General features: G+C 33.5%; 1 protein-coding gene across 4 annotated transcripts in view; it reads left to right on the top strand.

Moving 5' to 3' along the window:
* The window catches only part of TMEM232 (transmembrane protein 232), a 196505-nt gene that overhangs the window by 116734 nt on the left and 54030 nt on the right, over positions 1-25741 (top strand). For all 4 annotated transcript variants that reach the window (XM_074202033.1, XM_074202034.1, XM_074202035.1 and 1 more), the window contains one exon: positions 9361-9599. In XM_074202033.1, the coding sequence (XP_074058134.1) occupies positions 9361-9599 (239 nt within the window). The remainder of the gene's footprint in view (positions 1-9360; positions 9600-25741) is intronic.

Below are 25741 nucleotides of genomic sequence, written 5' to 3'. Positions count from 1 at the left end.
AGAAGATAGGTTTAAATCTCTCCTCTAATCCTTAATGACTGTATTCTATTGGGGAAATCATGTAATTGTTGAAAGTGAAATATTAGGGAAATATTCATCTAACTTTTCCTGCAATATTTAGAAATTGTTATCTATGCTTCTCTGGCATTTTTATGGACTTATGACTTCTTCCCCCATTGTTCAGTCTCTTCTGAAATGTAAACACTGAGAGGAACCTCAGCCCCTTACCCCTCCCCCTTCACCCTCTGATATGTAGCCTGCCAAGGTGTATGCCTGACCCTAAATGTGCAGATATATGCCTGACCCCACTCATAGCCACTGATTTTTCCTAGCACAGATGGGGGACTGATTTCCTTAAAAGCTCTCCCCCTTCTCTGCCATGTGCAGCATCTCTACTGATCTTAGCCCCAACTACTATCTTGTGGCTATTCCCATCTTTTCTTCTTCCCTCATCCTTTCTGCCTTCTTAACTGTCTGACTTAATTGTTCTTTCCAGCCCCAGTGGTCAAACCTAACTTTGCAGCTGAATTCTCCTCTTTTCTTAGTTTTGTCATCTCTACCAAAAATTTACTTTACCTTACTGCTTCCTTAAAGAAGTCTATGATTAACTGTAACTTTTTGCAGTAAACTGTGAATTAAAATGGCTTTTCTTACATTCCTGGGTCAGAGAACAGTATGATTTCCTCACTGATAAATGAACTCCGACTGATTTTGCTAGCCCTTTCCTCTGAGGTACCTACCTCTTTGTCATCCTTGCTCATAACCTCTCTAGATTATTCTTTAAAATTTTAGGTTCTAGAGAAAAAACTGACCTGCAATGATTCCAGGAGTTTTTTCAAGGGAGTAAGCTTTATAAATATGAAATAAGTGATCACATGCAAATACTTTTCTCCCATTATTATTACTAATGAATTTTAAAAAGATTTTTTAAAAGATTTCTGATATTTTTGTTAAAATTAAAGAATGTTTATTTATTTTTTCTATTTTAAGTATGATTTATAATATGCACATTAGCATACATTGTATAAAGAAATAAACATACATATGTTGGAAGTATTACTCAAAATTTTTTACTAAGAATGGTACATGATTAAAAAGTAGAGAAGTTAGTGACCATAACTTTAAGTCATTGATCTTTATTTATCTTTGTATTAGATTTTATTGAATGACCAAATGTTCAGCTTTCTATTCTATAAAATACCATTGTTTTAGACTCACATCATGAGGAGTCCTGACATAATTGAACAATAACAAAAATACTTTTTTCTGGCTTATAATATGTATATTAGAAATTGTTTTCTATAAATAACCTAGTAAACATTTTGTATTTGTAAACTAACTATTTTGTCAGAAACTTGGAAGGAGCATCTTTTCCTTCCCAAACTGATTTTTGTGATGATGAATCTGAAAACCATCTCATCTACCCTTAGAAATCAAATGAATGGTTCTTTAGGCAAGCAGACTTGGGAGAATTATGAGCATTGGGAAGCTTCTCAGAAAATTTCAAGTTTCTGCTGTCAGTTTTTTTTCAGACATGAATCAACTTCCCATTCCAAAAACCATTTTTGTTTGCATTTTTAATTTTATTTTCATTCATTGGAAATATAATTTTAATTTGTTATATTGGGTTTCTCTGAGATATAAATTAATCTTGGCTTGGCTTTGTCTGATTGTTATATAATTGCTGCATTTATTATTATGCTATATTTCTTAGAAGTCTGAATGTGACTAAATAGTTCCTATATGTTGATAAGTAGAAAAGTCATTTGTGCCTTTTACTATACCATTTCATTAAGTATAGCTCATTATTTCAATAGACCATTCTTGATGTAATATTGTGAATTAAATAATTACATTAATATTTGTAAGCTCACATGGAGCAATATCTAGAAAATCTGAGATAAAATACAATTTAAAATGTTTTTCTTGCTTTTTAAGATGGGGGGAAAAACAGAGATCACCAAATATCAGAAATAGACCATTTTTTTCCTTACCTTTAATCTTTTTCCATAAACATGGGATATGAAATCTGTAACAGATTATTCCTAAAATTTTCCTTAATTTGTTCTATTTTGCCAAATTTCTCTTCCCCAAACCTAATGTCTAGCTCCCATGTCCATCACATGTCCAAATTCCTCCAAATTTTCAATTCAGTTTTCCTCTTCTTTTTTCTTCCTGTCCTCCTCTATCACAACATTATCCCACAGAAACTAGATATAGAAACTGCATTCTACCAAAAAGTTAACCACTATAATTTATACAGAATGTCACCTTCTAATTTGTAGCTTTCTGCATGTTATTTGGTTTTATATATATATATATATATATATATATATATATATATATATATATACACACATATATATATTTATAATAATAATTATTATTATTTCAAACTTGCTGTTATTACAAAAAGATATGTGCCTAAATTTTTGACAATTGATATGTTCATTACTTACAATTATTATAACCATAAATTGTTTTGTTTTCAACATTTTACTATCATGAATAATGCTTTTATACATATTTTTTGTGATGACATGTCTTTTCTTTTTGTCAGTAATTTCCTTACCAAATTCAGTTATAATAGTATCAAAAAGTGTGGGTCAAAAAAGAATGAATAATTTATTAACCTTTCTTGAATGATTCCAAAATGTTTTCTGGAATGATTGAATCAGTTCACAATTCCATTATTAGTATATTAGAGTACCTGTAACTCCATTCCCTGACAATGAAATATTCCCTCCTTTACTATTCTTGCCAATTTGATGAATTCCATTTCAGCAATTTTTAAATGCCCTTTTCTTGCATATTAATGCTTTTAAGCAAATTTTAATTGTTTTTAGTAATTTGCATTATTTGTTTTGTAAAGTTTAAAAATATTCTTTAATCATTTGCTTTTCTTTGATAAAGTCTTATAAAGGTGCATCAATTCCCTTTACATTATAATGCTTTTGTTTTTAGATGTAGTCAGATTTCCCCATTCATATGTTTTCTTCTCTTTCCAACTTCATTGATTCTATTTGTCTTAAAACTTTCAAATTTTATATAAAAAGATATTTCTGTTTTGCTTTTTATTTCTTCTTTGTTGTATCTGGTTATAAATTCTTCCTATGACTAACCTCTGAAAAGTATAAGCATCCATTCTCTGCTAAGAATTTTATATGTTATTTTTTCATAATTAAATTTCTTATTGCTTTATGGTGTTAGATTTTTAACTTAAATCTACTCTCTGCCAAAGTAGACTCCAGTCTTCCTCAGTGCTTCTTTCATTGTTATAATTGCTATAAAGGGAATCATGGTCAAGTGACTTGCTCAGGATCACATAGCTGGCAAGTGTCTAAGGGTAGATTTGAATGCAGGTCCTCTAACTCCAGGGACATTGTTCTATCCACTTTGCCACCTAACTGTCCCAATTAGAAGTTCTTATGATGGGGCAACTAGGTGGTGCAGCAGATAAAGCATCGGCCCTGGAGTCAGGAGTACATGGGTTCAAATCTGGTCTCAGACACTTAATAACTATCTAGCTGTGTAGCCTTGGGCAAGCCACTTAATCCCATTTGCCTTGCAAAAACCTACCAAAAAAAAAAAGAAGTTCTTATGAAATAAATAATCCTATTCTTTGCAGTTTGATTTTAGAGGTTAATTTTGTACAAAACTACTGTCAACATTTTTCTCTAGGTCTCATTTTAAAAAATTTTTCCATAGATCTACTTTTCCAATATAATATAGTATTGACAATTAATATTTGTAATGCAATAGTATTTCATTATTACTTTTATCCCAATTCTATCCATTGATATTCTTGACCTTGTATATTTATAAGTGGATTTTATTATAATTTTCTCAATTTTTGAAACTCATATTAGACCTTAAAGTCATCTCCCTAATGTATTCATTTTTAAATGAGGGGAATGATGTCCAAATAGCTTATCTAAGTTACTCATGGTTATAAAGGTCACAAGTGTAAGGATTTGAACTAGGAGACTCTGATTCTATATTTAGCATCTTTCCGTTACAATGTATTATAAAACATAATGGTTAAAAGCCTCAGAGTCAGAAAGACCTGGATTGAAATATTATCCCTAAAATTTGCAGCTGTTACCTTAGATAAGTCACTCTTAGTAGTCAGATAACTCATAAGACTTTAAGTCAGAAATAAATTGCTGAGTAATACTCTCAAAAATTCCAAAGACTATCCCTGGCAAATATATTTAGATAATGTTAAATCTGTAGATTAATTTTAATATCATGATTTTCACCATAATGGTATAGCTCAGCCATGAATATGCATTTTTCTTTCTTTCTTTCTTTATTCCTGTGGGGGAAATATGTTAAATTGTATTTAGATAAGTTCTATGTGTCTCCAAAATTATCTCCCAGATATTTCATTTTTTTCACTCTCTTAAATGGAATTTCCTTTCCTTTTCCACCTGGAAGATTTTGCTAATAATATAGAGAAATGTCAGTTATTCATATCAATACATTTTGTGTCTTAGTAACTTTCTAAAACTTTCTTCTCTGGACGATTTTTATTGATTCTCTAGATAATTTTGCCTCCCTTCAGCCATTTTTGTCTCATATTGCAGGTCTTTCTAGTACTATTTTTAAATAATAGTGAAAATAAGAATAGAGTAAACTAAAAAAATATGGCAGAGGAGAATATAATACAGTCTACCTCTTTCTCACAAAGTAAGAGGAAGAACATCAGAAAAGGGATAATTGCAAAATCTAAGGAGAGATCATAGAAAGTGTTTTTTTTTTTTCCAGTCCAACTCAGAACAGGAAAATAGCCAGAAGTCACTTGGGAGGGAGTGTAATTACAGAGGTATGCTCAGAAGCTTCCAACACAGGAATTGTTATAGAACTTACTACTATGTATCAACAAAGAATAGAAAAAGAAGTGAGCTAGCAATTATGTTATTCTGACTCTGGAGCAGGGAAGATCCAGAACAGATTGAAAATGAGACATGCAGTTAAACAGAGATGGGCCTAGTGTACTGTTGCTGTCTGGTTGACTGGAACCATCAGCCATTTACCAGTTCTTTGATGAGGGACATGTTGGGCTACTCCGACTCAATTCTGTATCCAAAGCCTCTGCTCAGACTAGTGTAGTAATTAGACAAAGTAGTAGCAGTTTTAACTTTGTTGTCTTCTTCTGAGTTTATGTTTTGATATTCCTTATCAACATAGTAAGTTTCTATAATCAGGATTTTTTCTACTGGTTATACATTTTCCAGTCTATTTCTTGACTTTTATCTTTATGTTAAGTTCTGTTTCTGGATTGGAAGGATTGTTGTCCCAAGCTTCAAAATTTTTGTTTTCTGAGATAATTCTGGAGACTATAAATTTTCTATTCTTTAAAGGTCCTGGGGAAAAGTATATTCTACTGGGCTGACCAGTCTTCCAGACTACCAAAAATACTATTTTTTCACCTTGAAATGAATCCAGCAATTCCACTACTAGGTCTATATCCCAAATAAAATAAAAGGAGCCTATTATACAAAAGTATAGCAATATTTTGTAATAGAAAAATGGAAGCTGAGGCGATTCCATCAATTGGGGAATAACTGAACAAGTTATGGTTCATGAGGGTGATTGAGTACTATTGAGATTTAAAAAAATGATAAAGGGAACCCTGAAATGTGATCAGGGTCCCAATACACTGTTGGTGACTGCAAGCTCTGGTGTGTTGGTACTCCTTATGACCCTGAGACTGAAACCCAGGACTTTGACCCATTAGCAGGGCAAGAGTCCTGACTCTAGTGCCAGAAAAGGGATCCTTTGTAATATACTTCTGACAAGATGTCTGACCCTACTCCTTACTTCCTATGAACTGAGCAGTGCAAAAATCACCATATGCCCCTATGGCTGATTTTCCAGGGCTGGTCATGGCCTGAGTACTTCACTCTCACTCTGGTGCAACAGATTTTTCTTACTGATATTTTAAGTTGACATGGGCTAGAAAAATAGTTTTACTGTGTCCTTTTGTGGGTCCTGCTGCTCCAGAACTTGTTTAAATCCAACATGTAAAGGTTTTTAGACTGCTTGAGGAGAGAGCTCAGGTAAGTCCTCCACCTTTCTCTACCATCTTCCCTCTCCACTGCCCAATCCTACATATACTTTTGAGGAAGAAAGGGAAAAAAGGAGAGGATAAATAAAAGAAAAGAGGTTGAAGGAAATCCACAATAATTATAACTTTGAATGTGAATAGGATGAGTTCGCTTTTTTAAAAAAAAACAAAAGCAGATTGCAGAATGGATTAGAAACTAGAATCCAACATTATGATATTTATAAGAGATACCCTTGAAACAGACACACATAGTTAAAATAAGGACATGAAATGGAGAAGAATTTATTATGCTTTAGTTGAAGTAAAAAAAAGACAGAGGTAGCAATCATAATTTCAGATAAAGTAAAAGTAAAAATAGAGTTGATTAAAAGAGATAATCAAGGAAATCTGATCTTGATAAAATGCACCTTAGAAAATAAAGTAATGTAAGAAAATATTGCATATTTATCTGAGAGATGTCACTTTTCACAAATAAATAGGCAACTGATTCATATTTATTAAAGTAAGAACCATCATAAAATTAATATGCAGTCAAAGGATAAGAACAGGTATTTTTCAGATGAAGATATCAGACCTATTTATTGTCATATGCAGAAATGCTCTAAATCAATATTGATTAGAAAAAGGTAAATTAAAATTACTCTGAGGTACCACCTCACACCTATCAGAAATGAAAAATGTTGGAAGGGATAAGGTAAAATAGGTACACCAAGAAATTGTTGATGTGAACTGGTCTAGCCATTCTGGAGAATTTGGAACTATACCCAAAGGGCTGTAAAACAATACATAAGCTTTGTTTGACCCAGCAATATCACTACTAGGTCTATTTCCAAAGAAAATGAGAAAGGACCAATATATACAAAAGTATATCAATTTTTTGTGATAGTAAAATGTAAACTGAGGGGATGCCATCAATTGGGGAATGATTGAACAAGTTATGGCACATATGGATGCTTGAATACTATTGGGATATAAAAAAGATAATGATTCAGAAAATCCTTAGTAAAACATATATGAAATGATAGAGAGTGAGGTGAACAGAACAGTAAGAGCAATATTGTAATGATGATCAACTGTGAAAGACTTAGTTACTTTGATAAATACAAAAATTCAAGACAATTACAATTCATGATGAAACATTCTATTCACCTCTGGAGAAAGCATTAATAAACTCTAGTGCAAATCCTATAGAATGAAGTCAAGTGGGCCTTATGAAGCATTGCTAACAATAAGGCTTGTGAAAGTGATGGAATTTCAACTGAGCTATTTAAAATCTTAAAAGATGATGCTGTAAAAGTGCTGTACTCAATATGCCTGCAAATTTGAAAAACAGTGGCCCCTAGATTAGAAAATATCTGTTTACATTTTAATCCTAAAGAAGGGCAATGCCAAAGAAAGTTTGAATTCTTGAACAAATGTATAATCTGATTCATTCAGATCTGTTGAGTTGATAAAGAATTAAAGAAACATGACAATATGTTGATTCATCATAATAGATATGTCAGATCACAGATTTAGAGCTTGAAGTTACCTTGGTGGTTCTTAGATTTCAAAAAGTTTATAGTATTTATATTTGTTAAGACAAAGTCAGGATTTTTTTGTTTATTCAAATTATATATCATGCTAAATATCATATGTGTTTGTGTGTGTGTGTGTGTGTGTTTACAATTTGATATGTAGGGCTACTAGGTGGTAATATATAGCATCCTGGTCCTGGAGTCAGAAGGACCTTAGTTCTAATCTAGTAGACCCATAATAGCTGAGTGACCCTGAGCAAGTCACTTAACCTAACCTTTGTTTGTCTCAAGTTCTTCAACTGTAAAATGGGACCCTAGAGAATGAAATGGCAAATCACTCTGTTATCTTTCCCAAGAATACTATGCTGGAACCACAAAAAGTTGGACACAACTAAAAAAAGACAATACTAATTTGATACATGACATATTTTTTAACTTTATATACATATATTAGAATCATAAACACAACATACATATAAATAGTTCACTTGTATCATATTGTAGTATGTACTACACATTGTCTCATTTATCATATAAGATCAGGAAGGTATGAGGATGGAGTAGTAGAGCTGAAGTTGGAGTCAGAAAGCCATGAATACAATTATATACTTTGACACATTAGCTTTGTGACCCTGAATAAATCACTTGGCATTCAAGTGTCCTCAGGCAACTCTCTAATATTTTAAATCGAAGGATAGCTGCCCATTTGCATCAGTTAAGATGATCTCATTTCATGGACTTCCTCTCAACACCTAGATCTTGACATGGGTATGTATGTAAGTGCATATGTGTGTGTGTGTGTGTGTGTGTGAGAGAGAGAGAGAGAGAAAGAGAGAGAGAACATGCCCAACCTACACTGATAGAAGCAATTTCTCCATTCAAAAGTCACCTATACTAAAGGATTCATAATATTTTTCCTATTTTTAACTTCATTTATCTGGAATAGTTCTAGTAAAAGTCCTTGAAGAAAAAGAATTATTGTCTATTAAATGCATAATTTCTATTTTTAATAAACTATAATAATGTCATTTGTTTTTAGTTTCATATAGTCTGTTTACATATACTCCATACAAAATGTATAGCTGTATATAGATATATGCATATGTACATACATTTATTAACTATTATATATATATGTATATAAAATCCTTAAGGTCTCTTCCAGCATTTAATTTAAAATCAAAGGATATCTCTTATATTTGCATAATATTCAGATTATATATTTATATCCATAACATATAATCTAAGCATATCTGTTATATGCATTCATGTTTAGAGGAGGCCAGAATTATACAGGTTTGCAGATTAAAAGAAATGTGTGCGTACATAATATATAAATATCTATATTTATATAATTATGTGCATATTTGTATAAATTTATACATAGATCATATGTATTACTTATAAGTAGTAAAGATCACATGATTTTAGATAAAAGTTGAAAGGAACATTCTGATTATCTAATTCAAACTCCTCTTTTCACAGTTGAAGAAACTGAGATTCAGAGAGATTAAGTAATTTGCCTCAAGGTCATAATTAATAAATGGCAAAGACAAGTTCTCTAACTCTGAATCTAGCTCTCTATCAACTCAAGAATGTTGCTTTCATTAACATATATATATATATATGTACATATATATATCTCATATTTTAAATCCCTTTCTCCCTTTTCTCTCTGGATTATAGTTCTTGATAATTTCTTTAATTATTAAATTGGTTCAAATCATACCACTGATGTCTATCTCATTTTTCCCCCTTCTTTTTCAATAGGCTGAACTAAATAACACTATAAATCCTTTCATTTCTTCGACTATAAAAGCTCCAAGGAACCCATCTTTCTTCAGATACACTGGACGTAGACTTGCCTATGCACTTTCCAACTTGTTTTTACCACCTGTTAGTCCAAGTAGTCTTTTTATAAAGAGACGTAAAAAAGAACAAAAGCAGATGATCTATAAAATACCAAAACAATACCAGATGGACAAAAAAGTTATACACATAATTTTAAGGTATAGTACAGTTTCATTTATCTGGGATAATTCTGGAAAAGTTGCTTGAACAAAACATTCTCTAGTAATTGTATGATTTCTATTTGTTGTTTCTAAAAACTATAATAGTGTTATTTTTTCACATAGTTTTGTTTTAGTTTCATATAATATGGTTTTAAGGAGGCACACTGGCCTTGGGGTCAGGAGCAAGGGCTTTCAAAGCAGCCTCAGACTCTTGACACTAGCTGTGTGACCTAAGGCAAGTCTTTCAACCATGATTGCTTTGGATTCAGGGCCATCTCTAGGATTTCTAATTCATATCTGACCACTGGACCCAGATGACTCTGGAGGAGGAAGGTTGGAAACTTAGCACAGCACTTCCTCACTCAAATACAATTCAAATGCTTGTAATGGAATCACCTCCTTGATATCATGGTTTTCAAGAATGAAGGACTAAGATCATCATTATGATTTTATTCTTTGGTTTTGCCAAATTCATTATTTTCAAAGCTAAAGGAAAAATTAGTATCCTTCAAATTAATTTTAGTCATTTATAATCACTTTTAAATGAAATACAAAAGTCACTTCTTTTTTTCTAGCATTCACCAGGAAATTTCCTGTTGCTTTTCTATATAATAGAGTTTGCCAAATCTAGACTTTATATCAAGTAGAAAGATGGAAAAACACTCTAGTAAGTGATGGTGAAGCATTGGCATTTTTAGATATGCGATCATTGATTTAACTTCTAAGTAAATAAGTAGCATCTTGGATTTAGTATTGTCAGTTCTCCCAAAAGAACTTTATATACAATATTATTACTGAAGGTATAAAGTATAGAAAAATATCTCAAGGGGGTGGCTAGGTGGATAAAGTGGATAAAGCATTGACCCTGGAGTCAGGAGTACCTTACTTCAAATCTCACCTCAGACACTTAATAATTACCTAGCTGTGTGACCTTGGGCAAGCCACTTAACCCCATTGCCTTGCAAAAACTAAAACAAAAGTGAGAATGTCACAGATGAGAATGTCCTTCATCATTTTTCATAGTTTTTATCCATAATGGGTGCCAATCTGGCAAATAAATATTTTAAACTATTTAAATTTTCATTTCAAAGTTATTGATTACTTTGTATAATTATTTAGATTACATTTACTGTTATTTATACATTATAATTATTGCATTATATAGTTTTAAGTGTAAAATTATATAACAATACAGAGATTCATTCAAACTAGACTCTATTTATTTATAGTATCATCATTGGGTATTATGAAAGAACATAATAATTACCCCCATAAGATGTTCATCTCAAAGGTTAGGGACAAATTCAAAAAAGTCTTATCTTCCATTTGTTACCTATTCTTTATAAACCACCTATGAATTTATAAAAATCTGTTTCCACTGTTAGCATGAATACTTGGGAAATGAATTCTATGTGTTCGCTATCAGGAAGAAGGAATTTAAAGTCTCATTTTTATAGGGTTTTGAAGGTAATAGACTAACTCTTATTTCTGCTTCCTGCCATGAGATTAGTTTATTAACATATCCAAATCATCTCAAATTTTAAACTTTAAAGATAACACATTCATACTATCTCAAAGCTATCAGCACCTCTGATGTTCTGCTGGTCTGGATCTGTGAAAATCTGGGACTAATCTGCAATTTACATATCAGAGGACCAGAACCCTGACAATAGCATTGATGGGGCACAAATTATCAGAATGTGGATTTTGACTAATATATGATACAAGAGGTTAATTATTATCCTTTGATCTCTGGAATTCTTTATATAAGACTTTGCATTCTTATTTCCTGATATTGCTCCTTTACACTGGCTACTTATAAACTATTATACCTTTTAGGAAGGGGGTGGTGATGGTAAGGAGGATTTGAACAAGGTACAATTTGAATACAAAAGGTTATTTGTTATATGTTTTGTAATTACCTCTATCCCTACCCCTTGATTAGATGAAAATATATCTCCTAGAGGGGCAGAGCCAAGTTCGCAGAGTAAAGGCAGGAATTTCCTAAGCTTTCCCTAGACCATTCCAAATACATTTAAGTAATGAGTCTGACCAAATTATGGAGTAACAGAACCTACAAAAAGACAGAGTGAAACAATTTTCTAGTCTGACACAACTTGGAAGACTGGCAGGAAAGATCTATAACACTGAGGTTAGAAAGGGCTCACAGCCTGGTCATTCCATAACAACCATCTAGGAACAGCCTGTGGAATGTCTGAGTCCCTCCAGACACCTGGGTCCAGACCTCTTAGCCCAATGATTGCCAAGGATAGTTTTGAAGATCAGCAGGAAAATTCTGTTGCACCGAGTGAAAGAAGAGCCCAGTCAAGTACAAGAATCAGTGCAGCTCCAGCCCCAGGAACCAGAAGCAGGCCTGGGGAACCACCTGGAAGCTACTTCCAGAGCACTCAACCTACAGAAGGTAAGGGAGTCGAGGAAATTGCAGAGGGCTCTTTTTTATCCCTGAGGCAGGATGCTGTGGCTTCACCCAAACTCAGATCCCAGGTCACATTCTAGGGTCCCAGTTTCAGGAAAAGGAGCTCCTCCTTATGATTCAGGGCAGAGGGAAGTGCTTGTGGTAATACATAGACCAGAACACAGGACAGGAGAACAGTCAAAGCCCCTCATAAGACCTTGAAGGAATTGATATGAGGGGAGGGGAGAGGGTGCATATACCTAAAAATAACTGCAAAAACCCTCAAAAACTTGGGACAGTGCATCCTCCACTCAAGAAGCAGAGCCCCATCTTAATAAAGTGATGAAATCAAGTCATAGATTTGGGAAATGAACAAACAACAGAAGAAAAAAATCTGACCATGTAATATCAGAATAAAGACTCATAACAAAGTCAAAGTCTCTGTTTCCAAAGACTAAGGAAAATGAATTGGTCTCAGGCTGGGAAAGAGCTTAAAAAAGATTTTGAAAATCAAGTAAGGGAGGTAGAAGAAAAATTGGGAAGAGAAATGAGAGTGATGTGTGAAAATCATGAAAGCCAAGTCAACAGATTGATGAAGGAAATACAAAAAAATACTGAAGAAAATAACATCTCAGGGCGGCTAGGTGGTGCAGTGAATAGAGCACTGGCCTTGGAGTCAGGAGTACCTGGGTTCAAATCCAACCTCAGACATTTAATAATTACCTAGCCGGGTGGCCTTGGGCACACCACTTAACCCCATTGCCTTGAAAAAAAAATCTAAAAAAAAAAAAAAGAAAAGAAAATAACATCTCCAAAACCGGTTTGGATCAAATGGGAAAAAAGCAGTTCAAAAGCCAATGAGGAGAAGAATGCCTTAAAAAGCAAAATTGACCAGATGAAAAAAGGATATACAAAGGCACTCTGAAGAAAATAATTCCTTCAAATGTAGAATGGAGTAAGGGAAGCTAATGACTTTGTGAGAAATCAAGAAACAATAAAAACCAAAAGGATGAAAAACTAGAAGAAAATGTGAGATATCTCATGGGAAAAAGAATTGACTTGAAAAGCAGATTCAGGAGAGATAATTTAAAAAATTATTGGATTGGGGTGGCTAGGTGGTGCAGTGGATAAAGCACCAGCCCTGGAGTCAGGAGTACCTGGGTTCAAATCCATGCTCAGACACTTAATAATTACCTAGCTGTGTGGCCTTGGGCAGGCCACTTAACCCCATTTGCCTTGCAAAATCCTAAAAAACAAAATTGGATTACCTAAAAATCATGACCAAAAAAAGATTCTAGACTTCATTTTTCACGAATTTCTCCTAGGAAAATTGCCCTGATATCCTAGAAGCAGAGGGTAAAATTGAAATTGAGAGAATCCATCAATCTCCTCCTGAAAGAGATCCCCCCCCAAAAACCCCCAGGAGTATTATAGCCAAATTCCAGAGCTCTCAAGTCAAAGAGAAAATATTACATGCATCCAAAAAGAAACAATTCAAATATCATGGAGTTACAGACCAGATAACACAATATTTAGCTTGTAAGGCTTGGAATACAATATTCTGGTAGGCAAAAGAGTTTGGACTAAAACCAAGAATCAACTGCCCAGCAAACCTGAAGATACTCTTTCAGGAGAAAAGATGAACATTCAATGAAATAGGGAACTTGCAAACTTTCCTGATGAAACAACCAGAGCTGAACATAAATTTTGATTTTCAAGTACAGGACTCAAGCATAAAGAGAGGGGACAAGAAGGGCAAATTATGAGTGCCTTAATGATGTTTAACTGCTTGTATTCCTGCATGGGAAGATGATACTGATAACTCCTATGAACCTTGTCATTTATTAGGACAGTTATAAGGAGCATATATAGACAAGGCACAGGAGGGAGTTGAATTTGAAATAGGTATAATAAAGTATAACATATTAAAAAGATGGAGTTAATGAGCAATAAAGGAATACATTGGGAGAACAGGAAAGGAGAAGTAAAATACATTGTTTCACTTAAAAGAGTCAAGAAAAAGTTTTTGCAATGGAATAGAAGAGTGGAATGTGAGGGGGAGTGAGTGAGCCTTTATTCTCATCATAAGTGACTCAGTGAGGAAATTACAAGCTTACTCAGTTGGGTATAGAAATCTATCTTACCCTAGAGGAAAATAGGAGAGGAAAGGGATCAGAGAAAGGGAACAGTATCAGAGGGAGGGCTAGGTAATAGAAGAGAAGGAAGATTGTGGGAGAGGGGAGTCAGATAAAACACACTTTTGAGGAGGGACAGGATGAAAGGAAAGAGAGAATAGAGTAAATGGAGGTGGAAGAAATATGATGAAGGGAAATACAGTTAACAACTGTCGGAAAAAACACTGAAGCAATTTCTCTGATGGACTTATAATAAAGAACGGGTGGTGTCTGAATACAGACTGAATTCCACTTTTTGTTTTCACATTTTATTTTTCTTGAGGTTTCTCTTTATATGTGGGAGTTTATGTCTTCTTTTACAGCATGACTATTTTAGTAATGTGAAAAAATGAGTGTTGAAAACTATCTTTACATGTAACTGGAAAATAGAATGCTATTAAATAAAAACAATTCATCTCTCCTCTTAGCTATGACAGATATATAATACCCTACTCTTCTCATTCATTTTATATTATGATCTGTGAAAATAAGGTTACAAGTCCATTTAAGATTTATAATGACATCGTGAGAAGTATTGGCCTCAGCCTGATTTCCATCAGACTTTCCAGTTTAGCTAGCAGTTTTTATCATAAAAGGAGTTTTTTCTTAAGTAATAGCTTTCTACTTTATTAAACAGGGGATTATTCAGTTCCTTTATTTCTGAATCTCCCATGTAATCTGTTCCATTGAACTATGTTTCTGATTTTTCACTTTTACCAGATAGTTTTTGATGACTGGTGCTATAATGTAGAGATTAGAAAGGTCTTTTACCCCTTCTTCTCTAGCTTTTGTTGTTTGTTTTTTTTTTGTTATTTCCCTTTTTAGTCTAGATCTTCTGTTTTTCTGTAAAGTATCCTTTTGATTATTTGATTGACATTAAAAGTGTAATTTAAATTTAGTAATAGCATTAATTATATTATATTGGCATATTCTAGCCAGGAATACTGAATAATATTCCACCAATCAACTGAGAGATGGTGATAGTAAAAAAGTCTAGGCACTGTCAGTGATTGCTTCCTTGGGGTTTCAGTGGGCTTTATATAAGGGCATATATTCTTTTTTTTTTTTAGGGCATTACCCTTTCCAGGGCATTTGAAAAATCTGGATAGGAGTAGTTCATTCATTTTATAGTGAAGAGAAGAGCATTTCTTCTTTATTTTCATGGGGAATTTCCCCCTGATCATCTGAGCAGTAAGCCTTATGTCATGGTGCATGGTGATGAAGAATGACGCAATAGTTAACCTAGGGGCCAATTTGGTAATCTATTAGATTAAACTGTTAGAGTATGCCAGCTACCTTTATGAAATTAAGCAACATGGAAATAACTAGCTCCATACACAAGATATATAGAGTAACTGGAAAGTAATTTCAGAAGGTAACAGTTTGGGAAGAAAAGGATATAAAATACTTTCAGAAAGTTTCATTTTAGTTTAGTCTTAAAGAAAGTCATGGGACAGCTAGGTGGTAAAGGGGATAGAGCACCAACCCTGAAGTCAGGAGGACTTTTGTTCAAAATCAGCCTCAGACACATAATAATTGCCTAGATGTGTGACCTTGGGCAAGTCACTTAATTCCATTGTCTTAAATTTAAAATTTTTTTTTTAAATGAAAGCCTAGAAATTATGAAAACCAAATGGTATGAAGGCTTAGAATTTCAGAAATAAGGAAGAGTTATGCCAAAGTCACATAGTCAAGAAGAGAGGTGTTATATACAAGGAATACCAAAACAATCAATGAAGCTGAATCATAGAGTGTATAGGCAGGAGTAAAGAGAAAAAAAAGACTGCAAAAATAGTGTTGGAAGTGTTGACTCAGTGACCCATTGTTTCCAGTCCTGCTTGTCAATTAGTGTTGGGGGACGATCTGTTGAGGAATGAGAAACTAGTCTGCAACTTTTTGTGTTACCTGGTCTTTGTCATGTACCTCTATCTGCAAATTGTCATGTTCTTGCTATCTGGGGGAATAACTGAAATGTGAAAGTGCAACCTCTTCTGCTAGGGTGGACCTATCTGAATTTTTTAAAATTTACCTATAAAAGTTGACCTCATTTGATCAAGAATTCAGTGCTGATCTCCAGTGTTCAGCTTGTCAATGTGTTACTTATTATGTATATAAAAGTAATTTGCATAATGTATAATAACACTATTTATAATGAACTCCTTTTAATTCTCTATTCTGAGTTTTGTCTAGTTAATCAGAGAGAAAGCCAATAAAGATTTTTTCTTTAAACAATTGGAATAGGCTAGGTTATGAAGTACTTTAAATGCCAAACAGTATTTTGAATTTTTAAGTATAAAAGGGATTAAGAAATGACATTGTCATTTCATTCTTTGGAAAACTCACTTTGGCAGCTGAGTATTACCTGAAATGAGAGAGACTTGAGGCAGAAAGAAATTAGAAGGTTACTGAAATAATGCAAGTAAGAAATGCTTGAGATCTGGTGGCTAAGTTAGTGGAGAAAAAGGGACCTATGGTAGAGATGTTAGAAATAACAAGATCTGGCAAGAGAATGAAGTGAGTGAAAGTGAAAGATTAAACTTTTGGACCTGAGACTTGGGTGAATATCAGTACTGTCAATTTTAATAAGGATGTATGTAAAAGGGAAGGCATTTTATTTGAAAACAGATTATTTCTCTTTTAGACCTGTTGAGTTTGAGATGCCTACTGTCAAATAGATGGGAACCAATCTCTAACCTATGAGTGATCAGATCAAAACAAAGCAGTTGAGAGACAGGAGAGTCAGAAATCAAAAAGAAGATTAATTTCAAATTGAGAAAAGTGATTTGCAAAAAAGGACACATGGACTGGAGCCTTTCTCCTAAGAGGGGGGCCTGAGGCAGTGTGAGAAAATCTCAATATTTATACCTATAGATATATACTGAGTTGTAGTCCTGACAATAAGGAGCAACAGTAACAATGTGCCAAGCTTGATTTATAGAAGGACTTGATGAGCAAAACAATTCTGGGATTTTGCTGTGGCTGATATCATCCCAAGGGTGAGCACAAAGCATTGTTGTTATGTTGCCAGAGTTTGGGATCTCCAAAGTGAAAATTGAGAGTTTTGAATGGTGGAAAGGTTTGAGTTTTTAAGATTGAGAGGTTTGAATGATGAATGATGAAAGAATTCATGTACTTTCCTGAGATTTAAAACTGTTCAGGATTTTTTTTTATACAGCAACATCAATTGTTGGGGTTTTTTTTTTAAGTTATTTATTTATTTATTTAGAATTTTACAATTCCCCCCCTAATTTTGCTTCACTCCCCCCACACCTCACAAAAGGCAGTCTGTTAGTCTTCAAATTGTTTCTATGGAATTAGTGTCCCAGATTTCCCACATCCCTTCCAGCATTGATCATTGCCCTTTCTGGTCATATTGGCCAGTCTAAGAGGTGTGAGGTGGTACCTCAGAGATGCTTTAATTTGCATTTCTCTAATAATTAGTGATTTAGAGTAATTTTTCATATGACTATGGATCACTTTGATTTCCTCATCTGTAAATTGCCTTTGCATATCCTTTGTCCTTGTCAATTGGGGAAGGGTTTGGTTTTTAAAAAAATTTGACTCAGTTCTCTGTATATTTTAGAAATGAGTCTTTTGTCAAAATATTAGTTGTAAAAATTGTTTCCCAATTTACTAATTTCTTTTGATCTTGGTTACAGTGGTTTTATCTGTGCAAAAGCTTTTTAATTTAATGTAATCGAAATCACCTTGTTTGTTTTTAATGATGTTCTCCATCTCTTCTTTGTCATAAATTGCTTCCCTTTCCATAGATCTGACAGGCAAACTATTCCTGATCTTGTTCATGGGTTATTATAGAAGGTTACAAAGTGTACAAACTAAAACCTTTTTTCCTCCTAGAAAAAAACATCAGGCCAGGTTTTTATAGTTTTGCCGATTTTTTGGGTACTGAAGGTCTGGAGACTGAGGACAAAGGGGAAATCTCTCCCCTCTTAGGTGACTGAAACCAGGTAAAAGCCTGGAAGCAGGGGGTTGGGAAAATCTTGTAAATGGTCAGTATAGTAATGTCTATACTGGACAGTTCATTGATGCAGTTTCTGTGGATGGAGAATTATGAGGTAAAATGCCAGAACAAATCCTCATTATCCCACCTCCATTTCTGAAAGAGTTCACTGGTGAATCTGTCTGAGAAATCTCTCTCCACTCCAACTCATTTTCCATTTAGCCAACAGAGTGATTTCTGAAAGCAAAAGTAAAGCCCATTGTGATTCAAATACTGCTATTTGACTACTTAAACTCCACTCAGTCTGACTTTCTTTGACCAATAATAGTCCCTATCTCAAGCCTAGATTGCAAGCCTAGATTGTTTAGGTCTTGATGTCTTAGAATGAACGAAAATTGTTTTCTGTTGGACCAGAAATTTTGAGGGTCTTCCCCTCCCAGATTAATACTTTTGTGAGGGTAAACTAGACCATTGTAGGGGGGGCGTAATTCTTGATTAGCCTTAAGTCATGGAGTGGGGTTTCAGACAAACCTAGACTGAAAAAAAAAAACCCTTACTTTAGGAAGGCCAAAATCACCCACTGAATCCTGGGCCTTCATTTTTCATCTTCTCTTTTGTCTTGTCACTGAACCCAGGTGATTCCCAAGGGGAGAGGCTTATGACTTTATACAACTCTACCTCCCTTAAATTCCATTCACATGCAAGTCAAGACATTATCCTTTTGATGTCATTGTTCTTCTTCCAGAAAGGACAAGCAATTACAGTTGATTTTCCTAAAATGTAAGCCTGATCTTGTTTGAATTATCAAAAACCTCCAGTAGCTTCCTATTGCCTCTACAATTCAAAGCCCTCTATAACTAAACCCTCTCCTACCTTTCCAATCTTCTTGTACCTTATTCCAACTTACATCAACTTTTCTTACATCAACTTGTCTGGTGACATTAACTTCCTAGCTGTTCCATGAACAATTCCATTTCTCAATTCCCAGTATTCTCTCTGGCTGACCCTCATGCCTAGTATGTTCTCCCTCCTCATCTCTTCCCATTAACTATCTTCCTCCAATTAAAATTCTAGCTCCTTTTGGAAGTCATTTTTCAATCCCTCTTTATTCCAGAGTTTTAAAAAAATGGTCTATTTATTCTGAATGTAGCTATATATATATATATATATATATATATATATATATATATATATATATATATATGTGTGTGTGTGTGTGTGTGTTTGCATGCTCCCCCACCTCCATTAGATTTTAAGCTTCTTGAGGGCAGGTACTACTTTTGACTTCGTTTTGCATCCCCTACCCTTATACCCTGGCATAAAGTAGGCACTTAATAAATGTTTACCAAATTGAAATGAAAAATGCGTTTTTTTGACATGCAAAAAAAACCTTTAAAAAAGGTTATTTTTTAGAGACAGTTTGGCAAAAGCAACCTACTATATGTGATTAAGACTAACAACAGATGTCACTTTCTGCTTTTGTAGTTTATTGTTGGTTAAAATAAAAATTACAAGTTTAACTTTAGACCTCAAGGAACCTTAGAAAAGATCTGGCTCAATTCCCCCATTTTACAAATGCATAAACACATCTAGAGGTTAAGTGACTTCACACAATCACAGATTGCTAGTTAGAAGGGACCTCAATAACCATTCTCTGCCTAAACAATTTTCCCCTATTGAATGATTTCATCTTAATAAAGAATTAAATTTAACAAGGTGTTAATAAGGGTTAACAAAGGAACAAATTTTAGCTTCCAGAGTTTTGTCTCAAAAAAGAATTAAACAGAATCAGATTAACATACATTTTTATTAAGTTTCTCTAAGTCTGCTGATTATGCAAACATGAGGTGATAGGAGTTGAGACAGGAGCTTAACTAGAAAATGGAACCCAAAAAGGGAATTTTGGAGAGAGATTCTCATACAGTACCACCATCACAAGAGAAGTTCTGAAAAATCTGCTTCTGGCTTGTTCATCAAGGGAGCAGCCTTCAACTCAACATGGAACTGGATATCAGACATTTCCTTTTAGCTGGAATATTCTCTCCAAACTCAATTGTACTAAGACCTCCACATAGCATATGAATCTTCCCCCTCTAGGATGTCAGTGATAACCAATGAACATTGATATAGCAGAGAGATTCAAATTTATTACTGGAGGGAATAAAAGCAGATATTTGTCTTTAGATGACAGCAGAACTAATGTATGCAACAAATCAGAATATAGCCTCTGCCTGAAAAACTCTAATAAAGGAGAATTTCAAGAACTTCATTCACTCTAATTACTGTAGATTTTTCTTGACACCCTGTCTAACTGATTCTTCGTAGCTTTTGCTCATTGTACTTAGTTCTGCTCTTTTCCCTCCTTACCACCCTCCAACATCTCTTTTCCATATGATAACTTTTAAAAATGACTAAACCTGGTAATTATGACCCCTTAATCTTGTTTATACTAAATATGCTCCATTTCTTAACTAACTCTCATATGGCATGAATTCAAGGCTCTTCATGATCTTGGCTGCCTTCCTTTCTTTGCTTGTTTCCTTATAATTTCATTCCTGCTACACAAAAATGAATATAATATTCCAGATATGGTCTAAGTTGTCTAAAACTCTAAATATCAGGATATCTTTTTCTGATATCTCTCTTTGTCAAGTTTGTTGTGACTTAAGTCATAATACAAAAATTAGGAAATACAGGACCAAACATAGACTAATCTATTCCTTTCAAGTTAGCAACAACTTTCAAATCCATCAAATTATATTATCATCTACTCCAAATCCATCAAATTACATTATCATCTAGTCCTTTTTCTCTATAAGAATGCTGTGAGGAACAATTACAGCATACAGTGAATAGAGCACTGCCCTGGAGTCATGAGGATCTGAGTTCAAATTTGACTTCAGACACTTAATACTTACTTAGCTGTGAGATCTCCTGAAATGTCCTTCTGACCAGTTTTCTGCTTCCCTTACTGTCCCTGGGCTAAGTAGTTCATTCCAGAAGCTGTTTTCATAGCTGCTGATTCAGTTGCCTCCAAGCCTGCTGCTGTTTTGTTAGATTGCTGCCTGTACTGGCACAGTCTGCACTAGACAAAGCTTCACTCTCAACCCACTGAGATAGATCTTTCTCATTTACTTTTTAAGCTGTCTTGGACTGGAAAATTGTTGGTTCTGGTGCTCCAGAATTTGTCTTGAGGTGTTATTTTAATGGAAGGGAATTTGGGAGAGCTAGAAAAGTCCTATACTTCACTGTATTGACTGGGCGAGAGGAAAAGTATAAACAAGACACTGAAACATCAAAGCAGGAGAGAAAATGTCCTACGAGTCAGCAGGTAACACCATGAGGATCTAGATTAGATAATAAATTTGGATAACAATAAACTTCAAAGGAAAATTTGTTGAGTTATGGCTGTAGAGAGAATGTCTGGAAGACGAAATAAGGAGAAAGAGTATCCTAACTTCCCTACTATAACTACTTCACATATTTTAATTTTACTATAGTTATTTGCATAAAATTATATCTTTCCTACAAATATAAGTTCCTTGAGAATAGGAAGTATTTCTTACCCATATTTTTATCTACATCAACATATAACATAAAAATGATAAATATCATTCCTTTTAAATTGAGTTTATTCATCAACTATCCATTGAATTTATCTGTTGCTCCCTAACATTATTTTTGTTTTCTAGATAACAAATGAAGAAAATGACCAGATCTTATCAATTGTGCTCTTGACTATTTTCCCCCCTTTCCAGTCATTTTATTTCCTTTCATTAATTTAATGTTGTTCCACCTTATGTTCTTTTTTCTTTCCTATCCCAGAACATTCTATATAGGGCAAGCAAGCTTTCATTTCCTGTGCTAATGTTCTCATTCAGAATTCTCTTCAGTAGCCATCTCGTGAAAATAAGTTTCAATTAAGTGAATTGGAGAGAATATATCCATCTTGCATAGAGCTCATTATCTAGTACTCAACTCTCTACCCTGATGCTAATTCTATTAACACTACTTCTGCCACCCCTTCTCAAAGTATTGAATCTGTTTTCTCTTATATAAAGCAGACAGATGGGATCATTTAAAATGGGCAATATTAATTTAAATGTTTTCATTTAAAATTATTTAAAAATCAAAAGAAAAATTGGTATATATATTATATTGCATTAAGAAATATTATTCTAGAAATAAGTTGCTTTTTCATATTTAACAGGGTATGCTGTACAATTCCTAGTCAGAGAAAATTTGATAATGCTGAATTTAAAATGATTACCTCATAGACAATAAAGTTATACATTATTTATCCATTAAATTATTTCTTTAATTCAAGGAATAGAATAGTATGATACAGAAATATGGCATAAATAAGAGTCACAGAAGAGCTGGGAATCTTCCATAAGTCAGGAAACAGATTGCTTATGAATAGTAGGAGGATGGGAGGGAGAACAAATAGATTAAACACTGTTTAATGATACTTTGCTTCTGTTACTTAATAGTAAGACTCTCCAAAGAAAAACAGTCTTAAATTTTTTGGTTCTTTTGAATTCTTTGTGAATTGATAAATAATCCCCATGGAAGCTGACTTCTGTTGTCTGCCTGAAATCTGAAATAAGTTTTACTATTGTCTTACTATTATTTTCAACCATTGAATTATAGAAAAAGAGGATTTTCAGCAATCAGTTTTGAAATATTTTGAAAATAAGTCAAAATTTCAAAGAAGAGACAAATAAATTCTACTGACATTAAATTTTCCTAAGTTTTTTTAATCCAAATATTATAAAAACAGTTGTTGCTTTCATAAGAAAGTGTCAAAGATCACTTTTTAACCAACTGGAATTTTCCAGACAGAAGCCATTTGATTCTGAAATTCCCAGATTAACTAGGAACAATAAGTAGGGAGGGAATTATCTTATCAAGACAAAAATTAAGCTTAATCATCATCCTTGATAAACAATGGTTTCACTTATTTTTCTAAAGGAAAAAATCTGGAATGTTTTCTTAAGCTGGAGAAACTAATATTTTTTAAAAGCAGGTTTGGTAATGCTTTCTTAAGGGTAAACAATGGAAATAGATAAAAAAAGGGTATCATAAATAGAATTTGCAAGAATTAAATTAATAGATTTGGTAATTGATTGGATGAGAGAGAAAAAAACATGGAAAACCAGATAAATGTTGGCACTACTGAAATAGTGACATCAATTAGAGGAGTAGATTTTAGAGAAGAGATTATGAGCTCAGTTTTGAAATGAGATCACAGTGAGAAATCTAGTAAAGGTGTCCAATAGACAGTTGAAGGTCTATTTAGAAAAGGGATAAAAGCTAGCAAGACAGATCTAGGAGCTATTTACACAAAAATGATGGGGAAGACCAAAGGAATGATTAGGATTACCAAAGGAAAATGAAGAGTGAGAAGGAGATCAAAGATAAATCATGGAGAACACTCATCTTAGGAGTAAACACCCAAGGAGAAAAATATTTAAGAGAGGAAGTAAGAGTACCCAGGAGAACATGATGTTTCAGAAGCCAGGAAGGCAAAAATAGTATTATGGCTTCATGGGGCTATTCAACAATGTCAAATGCTACAGATAGTTCAAGTAGGATGATAACTGGAAAATAAATGCTATTAGTTATTATAAAGTCATTGGGGATCTCAGAGCAATTTTAGTGGAGTGCCTGGAGCATATGCCCAGATTTCAGGAATAAAGAGTTGAGTGGTTTGAGGAAATAGACTCATCCAATACAGAAAGCCTTTTCATCATATACATCTCTTCTCTTGAAACCTCAATTATTTCAGCTTAAAAAGAAAAACTATCCTTCTAACATTCCCTTAATCAATCATCTTCATTATAAATATTTTCTTCAATTATGATTTCCCTTTTGTTGTTATTGTTACCTGATGTCTATATTTTAAAAGAGATTTTAAACTGTCTTATGTCACAGGAAGAAAATACTCACATAAAATGTATAGTTACTAAAGTGACATTGTCTAGATGATTAAATTTAAAATTAGACTTGCAGCTATTTTGGTTTATGGGTATAAGCCTAGATCAGGCAATCTGCTTCCAAATTACCTGATTGCTTCAGGCTTAGAAACAGTCAAGATATTTCAATTAAACATTTCAGGTACATATAGCATCTGGTACTCAGCTTCTAAAAAAAAAAAAAGAAAAGAAACCAGACAGAAGAAATAGTCATATTCAAGAAAAATAGCACATTAACTCTTTATCCAACTCCTTTAGCATTAGAGAGTCAAGGAAATTATTTTTTCTAACCCTTCTAACCCTTCTAACCCTTCCTCACTGGTGTTCAGTCACTTGATAACAATTCATATCAATGCTCAGAAGCACTAGCTGCAGTGTATTCATTACAGGTTTTAAATTCTAATTTATGCTATTATACTATAATCAATTGGCAAATGGAGACGTAATCAAGTCAAACTAAAAACAATTTTTTAGCAAATATTCCTAAAGCATCAAGCTTATAAAAAATGGACAAGTCAAAGAATTATATTAAATTCTGATCTATGAAGTGACAAATGCTTGCACATTTAGAAATATTTCATGGGGGACAGCTAAGTAGTACAGTAGATAGAGCACTGACCCTGGTGTTAGGAAGACCTGAGCTTAAATCCAATCTGAGACACTTAGTAATTAGCTGTGTGACCTTGGGCAAGTCATTTAACCCCCATTGCCTTGCCAAAAAAAAAGCAACCTATTTCAAATTTGTCTTTTTATATTTGATTATGCTAAAGCATGATTTTTGATCCTAAAGAAGGAAAAGTTAGTAAAAAATCATAAGAGAAGAATAGTGAAATTGAGTACTACAAATATTAGGAAATAACGAAAAAAAGAGAAAGATGGGGAAAAAGAAAAAAGTCAAATCAAAGGAAGAAGGGCAGTTATGAGGTGAAGTAGATAAACAAAGAGCCCTGGAGTCAAGAAGAACTGAGTTCAAATTTGACCTCAGACACTAAACAATTGCCTGGAGTGACCTTGGGCAAGTCACTTAACTTCATGGCCTTAAATAAATAAAATTTTTAAAAAGTCGAAGGAAGAATTTAAGGAAAAACTTAAAAGATAATTTATTACTTGTTTTTATAAGCAATATTTAAAAAAAAACCCAGAGACCTTTTCTTAGTTAATAGAATTGTACAAGCATGAATATTTTGCATTGACCTAACTTATGCCTAATAATAGTTTGCTCTTAGGTGACAATGTATCTCACACACTCATTATAATAGAAACAGATTGGGGGTTAGAGTGGGGGAAAGTACAGCTCTTTATCCAGACAAGATTTGTGACACATTATTCTAACTTTATGTCTCAGGAAAATGGTAGGAAGCTAAATATAATCCGATCAAATATCAAGAGAACTAAAGGTGTAAATGCATAATAAAGAAACCTCTTAAAAGGAGAGAAGAGAAATCTTTGCTGTTTCTTTTGACATTGAAGTATCAGCTTATATGTAAAATTGAAAGCAAAAAGTTTCATCCAGTTTCTCCTTTACTTTCAAGTTATTTGTCCTTTTTTCCCCCCCACTTTCCTTATTTAAATCCTTCTCTTTCAGAGTTTAGTCACTGGGCCCCAGAAGA

This window comes from Macrotis lagotis, chromosome X, assembly GCF_037893015.1.
Source record: "Macrotis lagotis isolate mMagLag1 chromosome X, bilby.v1.9.chrom.fasta, whole genome shotgun sequence".
NCBI classification, from domain to species: Eukaryota; Metazoa; Chordata; class Mammalia; order Peramelemorphia; family Peramelidae; genus Macrotis; species Macrotis lagotis.
This window is presented reverse-complemented; position numbering and strand designations above follow the sequence as displayed.